General features: G+C 33.9%; 1 protein-coding gene across 1 annotated transcript; it reads left to right on the forward strand.

The window, feature by feature from the left end:
* Positions 1–220: 220 nt before the first annotated feature.
* Positions 221–13,068, forward strand: LOC106672265 (rab5 GDP/GTP exchange factor). Its single transcript, XM_014403553.2, has 14 exons — positions 221–431; positions 4,451–4,644; positions 4,705–4,829; positions 4,888–5,139; positions 5,197–5,326; positions 5,391–5,488; positions 5,546–5,744; positions 7,661–7,718; positions 7,793–7,924; positions 7,992–8,102; positions 8,160–8,291; positions 8,356–8,545; positions 12,387–12,538; positions 12,592–13,068. The coding sequence occupies exons 2-14, from the start codon at positions 4,484–4,486 to the stop codon at positions 12,745–12,747; spliced, it is 1,896 nt and encodes a 631-aa protein (XP_014259039.1). The 5' UTR covers positions 221–431; positions 4,451–4,483; the 3' UTR covers positions 12,748–13,068.
* Positions 13,069–14,459: the final 1,391 nt, after the last annotated feature.

Consider the following 14,459-nt stretch of genomic DNA (forward strand, 5'->3'; position numbering starts at 1 on the left):
TAGTTTGCTTAAACTAGAAAATTGGTCTTTTTGAAGCAAATTGTTTGCTTGCACATCTTTCAGCTCATCAAAAATTCCCTAATTGTTTTAAATTACATTTGCTTACGAAATCAGGAAGAAGCTTGTAATTAAACAAAATGATAAATTTAACTTAAGAAAACTAGAGATTGTTGAACTAGAAAAATGCATGACTGAGAAAAGGAAACAACCTGCCGATAAGGACTCCCCATTCACCATTGTACCGATAAGGTTTTCGAATCGTTCACGCACGGGTGGATCAACCTGCACAGGAATTCCTCTCCAGCTGATCATCATCGGAATGACTGGGCCTCCAGTGACATTTTTTCAAAAGTGACAGCGACCAGGGTTCATCATCTCTGGAGATAGGAAACCGGTTCGGCTCGATGCCACACGATCAACAATAATTGACGGTATTTAACTCGTATTTTTGGTTTTTATATTGTTAATTTACTAGATGTGAGGAAACAAATATTGAAAATTTAAAACTTATTTTCCCCTCCTAGTTTTCGTTTAAAATCGAACACGTTTTCTCTTTCGGTTTGAAAGCAGAGACAGATGTAAATTACAATCCTATTACCTTTGATGACTCAATCAATTTCCAAGAGCCTAGAATTTTATCTATCACTTGACCAAAAGAAGACAACTTTGACAAGATCTTGTCATTGAGAAACATTTCATTATAAACATTCACTGGAGACAATCGCCTGTGATCTTAAATTGCAACAATTATTGAAATCAAAAGAATTGACATTGCAAGTTATTTTTTAACAAAATTGTACAAACCAGGTTGCCCTGTAATCAGTTCTAAAGATAAGTGAAACTGAGATGCAAATTACAGTAATTAGTTATTAATTAATTAATAGTCCAGAAGTCCCGATACCTCAAGTGGTTGGAGCAGCGGCATAGCTAAAGGTCATGAGCTCGTAACCCACTCATGACACTAGCTTTTTCATCACAACCAAGACCTTAGATAAAAAGTATAATTAGCCGTTTACATCCATCTAAAAGGACTGTCGTGAATTTAATTTAAAAAAATATATATATATGAAGAGGCACTGGTTGTCTCTCCCTGCCCCCTGGACGCTGGATCCACTGGCCCTCGACTCAGACATCACATGGACACCTAGTCCAAAGTAATTATTCCAGATAATTTCAAGGCATCCATAACCCATTGTGGTAGACTTACAAATTTAAATTTTAAAAAAGTGTTAATTAAAATATTTAATATGGTCAATGACTACTAAATACATATGTTATGGTCTGTCCCAGAAGGGCCCAACTCTGAATCCTTTTTATTAGGAAAAGAGCCCCAGAGGTCTTGTTCGAACCTGAATACAAACTGACCGGGTGCCTTTTTATAATAAAATTTAATTCGTCTTAAAATCATTTATTAATTACACAAGAAAATAACAATTAAGACAAATTAAATTTCCTTTTTAGATTTTAAAACAAACAATTAAAACTTTTTAAATTTAACCAATAATTTCATGCAAACCGTATGCCAGACCATTTGGAAGACTTTACTTTATATTTACAGTTCATCTGCTGTGGACCAAAGCACTCTTTTTTAGGGATTCCAACACTTTTTTAAAACTCTTTTCAGGATCTCACACTTCTTTCTGTCTCTTTTCTACACGGAATGGACTTCTAGACTGACCATCTCTACCCTAATCGTGGAAATCCTCTTTTTTTTTACTCTAAGACTAATTATAAAATCTAAATCACCTTGTCTCTATGAAATAAATAGAAATGTGACACATATATGAATTAATTTAAATTAGCTATATTGAGACAATTTTTACATGACTGCGGTGAAATTCTGTTGATCACATTATCAACAAAACCATACTGACTGCCGGTACAGTCCAATTATCCAAACTCCAAACATCCATACCTCTTAAGATACAAAATTAAGTTTTAAAAGGAGAAATCAAAACAAAAATAGTTGGTTGAGTTATTTCACAGTTTGTTACAACCAATATCTGTGACTGAAATTATGAAACGCTGTTACATCTGGCTAAGAAATCTGATAAGAAATCTTTTGCTAGAAGGTGAAATGAAGGCATTGTGGTCCATCAAAAAAATCAATATTAAAGACTGCACATACATGGTCACGCAAGCATGGGGTTTAGTGGAGCAACAAAGTTAAGAAGATCCTGGGCCAAATTGAAAGATGTTTCAACTAACGATGAGGTACAGAAAGAAAAAGAAATGAGAAACTACAAGAAAAAAAGGGGAGAAAGAGGGAGAAGAGTGCTAAAGTAACAACATAGCACATGTGGGGTATTTTTAATCAAATTCCTGTATGTTCAGCAGTATAAAGGAAGCGACCGGCTATCATGTGATTATGCTGACCCCCAGGTTCCACATTCTTACTGATGACGATCTTATACAAAATGGGACAGAATTGGATGAACAAGATGATTATGAATTATTGCCGAAGTGGATAAGGGCCTTTCATCTAGTGAGGTGTTCCAATTACTTAAAGTGAACGGAGTGACAGCCTGAGTGTGACCACCTTCAGCTTCTCATGGTCAAACGGATGTGGGTCTTTGCTGCACGGAAACGATGAAGGGCCTCAAACAAATAATTTTTATTGATATTTTTCAGAAGTAAAATTATTTTTATTATTTTGCACTCAACTACAGAATACATAAAAAAATATCCATGCCTGGTCCTAATAATCCAGATAATTGGAGAGTTCTATTGTGTTTACACCCAAAGACACAAAAAAAAAAAAAAAAATCAGTTAATTTCTAGAGCCAACTTGTCGAATGAGTTAATTGGTTTTTGAAATTTTTGTTTTGATGATATCAGCATATTGACATGGTAAACATGACTGTAAGGTTAATGTCGTCCTGGGTTCAAATCCAGCAGCCCTGCATTCAACTCGACATACTTACAAATGAGCTTTTTTTTTTCAAAAACACTGACACCCTGAGAGTTGTGAATCTTGTGAATCTGTTGTGAATCTTCGTTTAAACAAATAAATAAATTTGAATAATTAATTATTATTTTTTTCTTAAAAGCGTGGTTTTAAGTCAAGAAGATCTCATCCAGGCAAATTCTTTGGCCAGCGATGGGATTAGCCTTACGTAACCCAAGTCCTGTGTTCAACGTGTTCTACAGGTTCATCGTAGATGGTCTACAGTGGTTTAGAGCTACAAGAAGTCTCAATCGAAGAGAATTTGTGGACAACCACAAAATAAAATGGCTGGAGACATTGTTTTATTTCTCTTACCACTCTACGGAACTGTAATTTAACGTTTCCTTGATAGGTAGTCAACTACAAATGGACTGTAAGTAAGGGTGAGCTTTAAAACAGTCATAAGAATGCTTCGTGAGAATAGCTTAGTTTCTAGATATCCCACTTCAGATTCTCTACAACAAACTGACAACAATGATATCTCACTGGACACAATCTCTACATGTTTATTTAGATGTATGGACCAGCTTGATCAAAACGACAAAACCACAGTTTTTTCACCTTGCAGATACTAAGAAGAAATATCACAATCAATTGTTTGGAGGAATGGAGTCCAATTCAAGAGGAAACATGAAGGAGAATGGAATAAATAGGAGAGAAGATAATACTTTAATTCACAAGTCATTTCTTACTGGACACAGATCTTCTGCTTTCTACTTGCAGACAGGATGAAAGAAATGCCATAATTTGAAAAAGAAAATTTGAATATTATGTAAGAATTCAAATAAGTGGATAAGGCATCTGACTCATATTTGCTATCGGTCCTGGGTTCAAACCCCACCATAACACATGGATTTTTAATTGTGAATAATATGAAGAAAATATTGTGTAGTTGTGTTGGGTAGTTGGACGTTAAGCCCTCCTGTATGGTAGGAATTACTCTTTACTTTTTTTTTTACTGGAACAGCATCTGAAAAAAATTTGATTTGTAAAAGTAAGTACAAAGAAGCAGAAGAAATCCTGAGATTTTTATTATACTAATGGACTGCAGAGCAACATTCAGGGTCATAGACCTTCTACAACATTGGAAAATGCACTATCAGATACATCTGAATACATCTGAGCAGAAGAAAATATGATATTCAATAATCTACATTTATACTAGAATTGCAATAATCATCATGCAACTTCAAGGAGAAAGTGTTAGAATACTTAGAAAAAAGCAGGAAGAAATGTTTTAAATACTGTCAAAATGTTAGATAATAAATTATCAAATACGTAAACTAAACCAACAGCAGTTACTTAATACATAGCTTTATTCATAATTATTTTTAGAAATAAAACTATTTTATGAGTCTGTATGTTTTATACATCCATAGACTTTATTTTTTTACTATCTTATACATATAAAAAGTATATTAAAAAAATTAAAAAACAATCAAATATACTTAGATACATATGTACTTGAAATGTATTAGGTTGTGTTTTTGTTTTGCCCCATAGGAGTCCTAGTGTATTAAGAAATACATATTCAAAATGTATGCAAGGAAAAAAGCGAGCTTACGAATCGATGAATCATACTTAAAATGTAAATCCTGTAAGGAATATTATGGCAATGAAGAATGGGATGGATTATGCTCACAGTGCAACAGGGAGCAAATCCAAAAGAGGCGAGAAAAGGAAGCGAAATTTGAAAAGTATGTTTTTTAAATGAATTGTTGAATTTTTATTCTCTTAAAATTGTTCCGATTCAACAGGGAGATACAGCAGAAATCTCCCGTGACAGGATTTACAAAATTTGAAGAGAAGAAACGTTTACAAACAGAGAAGAAAAACAAGCTCCTTAAAATAAAAGTATTCGGGATGTCGCCAAACTCCAAAGGTAAAAATATAAACAAACAGAAAGGGACAAATTATTTATAAATGCTTTATTTTATTAGAGGGCAGAGTTGAAGCTCTGTTCGGTCCGGACACCAAAGAGGCTGAGGCGATTCATCAGAGTTGTCAGGAACTTTTCAACACCGTAGGTGCCAAAGTTGAAACAGACATACACAAGTGTATTAAAACGTTTTATAAAAAAATAATTTGTGAGGCTGAAAATCCGATGACTTCGATCGAAGATGTTTCAGAGCGGACACAAAATTTTTACCAAATCTTGAATAAAAGGATGGATGAAGAGCAAGTTTATTCGGGTAAGTAATAATAAAAATATCTCTTAGTGAAATTATTATTTTTATTTTGTTTTTAAGGGGTCACTAACGAACAGAAGGAGCAGCTATTAGACTACACTGAAAAATATGCTATGACTTGCCTTTACCATTCCTTGTTTTGCCCCGCCAATACGACTGATGAAGAAAAAGACCTTAACATCCAAAAAAGGTCTACAATAATGCATTTTATCATTCTTTCATTCCATATTTATTATTTTATTGGTTTATTTTAGAATACGTCAGTTGAATTGGGTTAGTGCGACTCATGTAGATTGCAGGATAAGCGAGACAAGTACAGAAGTTCATGACTTAGTGTATTCAGCAATAACAGGCATGTGTAAATTTTGGTTTTAAACAATACTATAATAAAAATGTTCATCTTTTCTAGATCTGCTGGGGATGGATTCGGCAAAAGCTCCACAGGACAAGTTAAGATGTGTGGTAAGGTGCTGTCGGAAGATCCTGATGTTGATGCAGAAATGCGTTGGAGGCCCGGCATCCGCCGATGAATTTTTGCCTGCTTTAATTTTCATAGTTTTAAAAGCAAATCCAGCCCGTCTCAAGAGCAACATTAATTATGTGACAAGGTAATTATTAAAATGTAAAAACTAAAATAGAACTTGATTAAATCCCGATATCCTCATTGATTTCAAAAAATAAGTTTTTAGCTAGTACAACAATAATTTGTGTTAAGGCCTGTGTGTTAAATGTTAAACTTTTATTATTTTATCCAATCACCTCTTTGGGAAGAATGGCATTTCATCACATTTTCATTAATTATTTTATCATTCATTAATTGACTTGTCATCTCACACTTCCATAAATACAACTACCCAAACTAGTGAGTGTAGGTAGGCCAAAGAAGATATTAACTTTTTAATTAATTATGCTTTTTATCTAAGATCTTAGTCGAGATGAAAAAATTAGTGTTAGTGGGATACGAACCCACAACCTTTGGCTCAATATGCTGCTGCTCTAATCACTTGAGCTATCGCGACTTAGATACCAACTCATCTCAACCTACAACTTTTCAAATTTTTCCTCTTTTTGCCATATTTTCACATGTTGAAATCAACATTCAATTCTCATCTATTTATGAAGTGGCCAGGTGGGGAGGTGGTAGTGAAGTAATTACTCCTGTGATTATTATGTTATAAAGTTTAATTAATTATATTTTTTATCTAAGGTTGATGGGTTTGAATCTTGCTCGTGACACTAACTTTTTCATCTTAACCAAGACCTCAGATAAACAGTACAACTAATTAAAATAATACCGTTAATTATGACTATTAAACATATATGAAGATAATAAGACCCCTCTGAGGCTACAGCTTATGGAAGGGGCTTTACTTACTGACATGTTTTTTTTTAATTTTTTTTAACGAGGGTATTTCAACTATGAGTTATTTGAACCCTTGGGGTGCCAGTGTTTTCGAAAAAGCCCCCCAAAAAATTGTATGTACGTATGCAGAGTCGCTGGTTTCAAACTTGGGATCTTTACCTTACAGTGATGAGCGCCATGCCAACATCTAAACCGTTGCAGCCACCAAGGCCCTCTACCAATATGTTTAAATTTAAATAAAGGTTTTCACATGTACTAGCTCGTATTTAGTTTGTCCCCTGACTTTAAAATCCTGAAAGGGACATAGAATAAATTGGTTGAAAAAATTATTAATTTAACTCTTGTCATAGGGGTCGTAGTACTTCATCTTGTCTTGTTGTGATAGGTCTTCCGTTGTGCTCTTGTTGGAGAGAAGTGTTGTCTGAATACCTAGAGAACTTTTATGTAATGACGCCCTGAAATCAGAAAATCTGGATTTAATCAATATTGCTTCAATATCAATGTCAATACTCTTTTTTTCACCTTATGTGATCAATATTGACGTGTAAGGGACATTTAACAAGAGCACTGAACTAGGTGGCCCTCGGAGGATCTGACTCATACAGAAGTGTCATCCTCACCTGATAAAGAATAGGCCTGTGAGGTTGGCACACAGGCACTTGCTGTGGGTTAAAGGCTGTGTTTGTGTCCATCATGCCGAGAAAAGTTGCTAGGGGTGTACCACCTAGTTGAGGGGTGCAATGAGTATGTAAATAAGAAATAATGCATTTAAGAGTGTGTGAGGGTTATTATATAAAGTGCTGATATTGTTGTGCATCCTAGTGAGTGTTGAGACTGTATGTATTTATCAGCATGAATGTGTAATTTATTGAAAACTAGAAAAGTTTGGATTGCCAGTGGACTGCGAGAAGTGATAGGATCTGTGCTCGCATGTATGTATGTACATGCTTTTGTAAATTTGAGCTTATATAAATCAGTAATCGGTACTTCTTGCTATTCCTACCAGTTCCTGGCCCTTGTAATTCCTCCATCCGTTTTTATAGCTATATTTAGAAAAAAAACTTAAGAAATTCATAATTTATTTAATTACTTAAAAAATAAGTCTGTGATGTTACATCTGATGCAAGTACATAATTGTTGTTCTGTGCCTTGTTTTGTTAGATTTTGTAATGCAAGTCGCCTCATGTCTGGAGAGGGTGGTTACTACTTTACAAACCTGGTGAAAATATTAAAGATGATTTAAAAATTAACAATAAAGTAAATATTTAATAGCCCATGATTTTTTTTATACAGTGTTGTGCAGTCTCTTTTATTGAAAATTTAACAGCTGAATCGTTGAATATGCCGGAAGACGAATTTCAGCAGTACATGGAAGGGAAAATTTTGCCTTCAAGTACTTGGGAATCTGCTCTAATCATGTGCGAGGTAAGTTTTTAATTTGATAATTTTTGTAAACATTGTGTTTGTGATTTAGCTGTAATATTATTCAAAGGGCATGCATTTAATGAATGAGAATATGGTTATATTTGCCGATATAAGAAAAAGGCAGGAGGTGGCTAGAAATCAGATTGCAATGCTAAAAGCAAAGAATCAGAAATTCGAGGTGAGTAAAAAAGAAATAATTTTTTCGGTTTATTTTTTAAGAAATATTGTTTTACAGGAAGAAATGTTGAATAAGATAAATGAACTTAAGGAAAATATTCCGTTGAAACTGAGACCTTTGAAAGAGCCCACTGACTTAGATGCTGAAGACCCGTTTGTACCTAATCTTCCACCCCCTCTCGCTCCACAAGTATAGACAGATTTTATGTCAATATGTTTAAAAAGAAATTTTTCTAAGCCGAATTCTGATTTAGATTGTTAGTCATGAAGCCGATGTAAAGCCCCCGGCAAAAATAGAATCGCCTGAATCGCCAGATTGGCATTTGACGTCTTTGCCAGACCAAACGCTTACATCTATCAATTACGACTTTGACCTCTCTGACCTCTCTGGTGGTGAAACGAGCACTTGTGAGGATTTGAATACATCCACATTACAATCAATAGGTATGTAATATACTATGATATATGAAATAAGTTAATATTACAAGATAAATACTGGGTAACCAAAAAACTTTATGTTTAAATGGTTTAATAATTGACACAATTAAAATTAGTTTAGAAATATTTTATTCATTGAAATAATCTTCATTGGTGTCTATAAACTTCTCCCAATGAGTTATACCCTTCTTATAGAAGTTTGGATCCCAGGACTTAAAGTTTCATTCTTTCATTCTCCAACTGTTGGCAATTATCAAAGTCCCAATTGTGCTATATTGCTAAGAAAAGGTGAAAGACAGCTGGGGCCAGGTATGGAGGGTGTGGTAGGACTTCCCAACCAAGCTGCATTACCATTGTTCTAGCCGTATGAGGTCTCGTGTTATCCTGATGGAAAATTGAGAAATGAGAGCAGGTTGTTTCTTGGCCAAGACAAGAGATACTCGTTGCAGTTGGCTTGAGTAAATTTCTGTGGTGATGGTCTGGCTATATGGCAGGAGGAAGTAATGGACAATACATGCCATACTCCACCAAACACAAAATACGATTTTATTGGTGAATATTTGGTTCTTACGTCAATGGTATGACCTCCTGGTTACTTGGCGTACTCTATTTTTCATCATGTGACAAGTTAAAAAACGTTTTTACATTATGCTGAGAAATTCATTAAATGCAAATATTTAGATGTTGAAGCTTGTTACCGTCGGTCAATTTATTAGGATGATTGTTCACAAAATGAATGGTTTCATCACTACTTTTTAATGCTCCAAACGTGTCCAACTCAAGTCAAGTTTGATAGCTTTCTCAGCTTATTCGAGACAGGTCTACCAAACTGCGGTTCATCTTCAATTTCCTCATTCCCAGAAGTAATCTTTTTGGACTACTGCAGTGCACTCACTTAATCCTACACCACCCAACACAGTGCAAATTTTACTAGCCATCTCGGCCGCCTTAGTACCGAGCTTAATTCATACAATAAACAGGCACGAATTTAGATAATAAAGACAATATTTTATCATTTATAGTGAACTGTTTAAGGCACTTTTTCTTTATGAACTTGCACATTATCCTCTTGGCATTATGTGATTCAACTATATTAAAACATCAACAAATAAAAAACCACACAAACTTTTCTGCTTACCAGCTACCATGTATACATAATATTGAGGGTCATTTTAATCAAGTTTGCAAGGAAGAACCAGTAGATGTGTATTTTTGTTGATAGTTCAGCGAGATTTATATTTAAAAAAAAAAAAAAATATTGGGTTGTCCGAAAAATAATGCTGGTTTTCATGTTTTCTTTCAATTGTTCCTCTATATAATAAACTGTTTATGTTTTTTTATTATTATTATTATTATTTTTTTTTTTTTTTTAACGAGGGTTCGCAACAGCAGAGGTCATATAAACCCTCATGGTGCCGGTGTTTTTGAAAAAAAAAGCCCATTTTTAAGTATGTCGGGTTCGAATACAGGGCCGCTGGATTCGAAGCCGGGACCTTTACCTTACAGTGATGAGCGCCGTGTCAAAGACTAAACCTTGCGGCCACCGACGCCCCTAACTGTTTATGTTTGATTTATTATTGTTTATGTTGATGGATTTTGTACGAATGTCAACACTTTTTAGCCCTCTTCCAAACAAAAATGTTTGTTTACCTCAGTAGCATTTCATTACTTGGTCTTAGATAGATATACTTTATTTACAAAATGAAAGAAATTTAGAGTTAAAAATAAAAAAATAGTATTATTAAGGCATGGTATTAAGACCGTCAGCTAGAGTTTGGATTGCATTACTATTCCAAGAATATACATAATTATGTTATTATAAGAAAAGGAGAATTTACAATATCAACTTCAGAGGTTACAATTATTTACAGGATTTTCAAATTACAAGATTGAAATGCGATAAGCTTTGAAAATAATAAAAATGACACTTCAAAGAACCAAAGCAAGGATTCCAACTAATAAGGGCTATAAGCTCTGCCCTCATCAGAAAACCCTTACCCACATACAGATACCTCAATTCGTTAAGGACCGACCATCTAGCGAGAAAATGAAATGCATCCTCACAATCACCTGAGTTGCATAGAGAGTACACTGCAGTGGCAGGAGTACCCCCAACCCAAGGCCTGAAATTCAGGAACTACAACTCCCCTCGAATTTTAAACCACCAGCGAAAAAAAGAGAATGGAGCATCATTTACTGGAGCAGAAAAAACATTCCAAGGAGTTAGGGAATGATTCAACTCCTTGTAGAGTTGGAATCTATTTGAATCCATGGCACGAGAAATACAACTCTCCCGATGACGAGCCCCCATAATATGAAGAAGATTGGAAAACATTTCAGACCATGCTGCAAAATTATCCAGAGAGAACCAAGCCACAATATACCTCTCCACAGAGAATTCCATGATTTGAACCAGGATATGTTACCCTTAATATCTTCAAGTGATGTGATTTTTGCCAGGCGAGAATCAGAAGCTTGAAGCGATTTCAAAATAAAATTAAAATGTAACCTTAAAGAATAAACAAACAACAGTTCTATGCCAGTTTCAATATACAACATATAATTAGGAGTTGATGATGGCAGGGCAAACAACTTACGAACAAAAAACGGTGAACATTTTCTATCTCTTCATATTCGCGATAGCCCTAAACTTGACCTGCATAACAAAGAATTGCACGACAAACGGGTGTAAAATTTTGATATTTACTTTTTATTGGTACAAGGCCATTTGAAATTAGGCCTTACATTACAAGGTCTTTATTCTTTACTCTTTACTTTACTAAGATGTTAACACATGATTTTAACGTAATTTTGTTTATGTGTTTAAACTTGGTAAAAACGGTGCTTAAATGACCAGAAACATTAATGAAGTCTGGATCGTTGGCAGTGTGAGTGAGAGTACTGTTCAGAGATGGTTTAAAAAATTTGTAGAGGGAAACTTGAAGCCTTGAAGACAAAGAAGGTCATGGAAGGATTTCTTCCCTAGATGATGATGTTCTGTGAACTTTCGTTGAAGAAAATATCAGAACAACTGTTCGGGAACTTACAGAGAATTTTTCAGTTAGCAAACTGACCATCGCTAGCCAGATTAAGGCAATTGGAAAGGTGAAAAAACTCGAAAGATTCTTCTTCCAAAGGTTCCTCATGCATTAAACGACCGCCAAAAAAATCATCGTTAGTTTTGAAGTTTGCCCTACACTTCTTTGCCGAAACAGAAATGTACCTTTTCTGGAATGTACATTCTGTACAGTGGCTCAACAAAGGAGAAGCAGCACCACATTTTCCAAAGCCCTCAACTCACCAAAAAAAGTGATAGTGACTCTTTGGTAGGCTTCATTTGCATTATTGAAGCATTCTTTTGTCAATCAGAAAAGCCTGATTCGTTACACAACAATGCTTGGCCTCATGTCTCACATGTAACAACACGAAAACTGTTGGCTCTTGGTTATGAGGTTCTGTGTCACCTTTCCCATTTTCTGTACCTCTCGTTTACCAGCTACCATTTTTTCAGACACCTGGACAATGTTTTACAACATAAACAATTAATTGATCAAAATACATCAGAAAATGCGTTTATAGAATTTGTTAATAATAAAGACTCAAAATTCTATTCAGAGGGTAGATAAAAGTTGCCATCACGTGGGGAGAAGTGTATTGAGAGTGATAAAAGATAGTTTAATTTAAAAAAAAATTAAAATAATTTATTTGTTTTTATTTTATAACTGTAAACTTGCATTATTTCGGGACAACCCAATTTTTTAAAAATTGATTTATGTATTTATTTTATTTATTTATTTATTTTTTAATAAATAAAGATTTAAATATTTTTTCAACTGTGTTTTGATAGAGATAGCCTCAGTTCAATCTTTGGATTTGAATGCTTACCACCCAACTATAGCGAGTAAATCAGGTTACTCACTTCTTGACGGCGATCAATCGCCCAAGTCCTCTGAGCAGCTTCCATCTCCTTTGAAACCACAGCCTACTTCAACTTATCATGTAAGTTTCCAGTTGATTATAAAAACCAAAAAAACAATGTGTGATTCTTCCAGGGGTTTTCTTCGCAAGGATGGCAGATCCCGAGTATCCCATGTGACACGGGTGCAGCGCCTTTTTCATCCGATTCCAGGAGGCTTGAAAACCAAAACAACAATAACAGCAACATTGGAAAGCTGGGTAGAGTCCCTGATGCAAATACTTATAACTAATAATTACGTTGGAAAAGTTTAAATGTTTAGACACTTTATCAGTATCAACTTAATTTTAATAACCTCTAATTGTATTAGAGGACATTATTTTTATATTGCTCCACATTTCCCCCACCCCTATATGAACATTTATACTGGCAAATTTAAACCAAAGAACATAATTTATTTTTCAAATTAATATTACAGAAAGTTTTAGGTCAAATCAATTTGTAGTTAATGGATCTCTCTCAGTTAGCTTACACAAGATAATTAATTTGTAAAAAATTACTAATTATTAAATAATTTTATTATCAATGCTAAACATTCAGGCCGTTATAAAATAAGTTTGTAAATAGAAGTTGTTTTGTTTATTGACTGTATTTAATGTACAAAAGAAGACATATAAAAAATATATTTTCTCCAAGTTTTTTGTAAATATTTTTCTTCCTACATTGACCAATTGTAAAAATCCTTTATTCCAATCATTTTTATACTTGAAAATAGGGCGACTGCACTAGCCGAGTGGTTAAAGTTATACTGATTCAATTCCCCACTGTCGACCCTGGCCTTTTTTTCATGCACATCTTCCTCCAAAAATTATATACAATGCAACAATCATACAATTGCGCTGGCTAACGTGGGAATCATAAAACCATAACAAATTATAATAAAAGATAAAACAAAACAAAAAATTACGGACAGGTAATAAAACTATTTTTTCTTTTTTATCAATAATTGTTAATTTTATTAGTTTCTGATTACAAGCTTATAGATGATGTATATGTTCAGACATTTCCTTCAGATTGGAGTACTAAATTAAATTCATGATGTACTATTAGTGACATAATTCAAATAACCGATTATGTTTTTCACTTAATTATTCATTTTTAATAGGGGTTTGTTATTATCAACAATTTATTGTAATTTGAAACACCTCTTTCTGGTTAGAGGTCCATAGTGATGCAGTATCATGCATACAGGGCTACATCTTAATGTCTTTTGTATCATTTATGAAAATGTTTAATAAAGTGGGACCTAAAACAGATCCCTTGCACAATACTTGCTCCAATACCCCTCCCCAGACTTTATTATTAATGTAATACAAAGTGAATCTGTATTTACACTTGTACACCACAGAAGAACTTTAGTTATACATAGCTATTCAGATATCGATTAAGTCACTAACCTCTACACATTTAGTTATACATAAGCTTGAATTAATGATACACCAAGTTCAAATATTATTAATAGTATTTGTGTAATTGTTATTATGCTTGAGAGGTAACATTCTCTGTTAATAATTAAGTTTCCTAATAGAACTATAAATAGATGACCGGTGATTATATTTGCTGTTAATCGGACTGCTAAAGATACATGAGTTTACTAGCCTGTAAAAATTTAATCATATTGCGGTGTTTTCTGCCAGCTCCTCCTTATACATACTTATGTTTATAAAACTAAATTTATTTCTTTTAAAATGAGAGGGGGTTTAAACCCCTAATAGTTTTTCGGCTACCGGTTGACGTATTTACAGTAGCAGTGCAGGTTATAGTGTAATACACACCCCAACTAATACATGTACATCATGTTTATAAAACTAAATTTATTTATAATCTAAACATACATGCAAGAGGGCTTAAAGACCTAATCGTACCTTTAAAATAAATAAACAAAATAATGCATGTCTCCCCCCCATAATATTAAAATAATTTAAATCATAGAGGGAAATTCAC

The sequence above is a fragment of the Cimex lectularius genome, unplaced genomic scaffold (assembly GCF_000648675.2).
Source record: "Cimex lectularius strain Harlan isolate CLEC.00 unplaced genomic scaffold, Clec_2.1 scaffold17, whole genome shotgun sequence".
In the NCBI taxonomy this organism is placed as follows: domain Eukaryota; kingdom Metazoa; phylum Arthropoda; class Insecta; order Hemiptera; family Cimicidae; genus Cimex; species Cimex lectularius.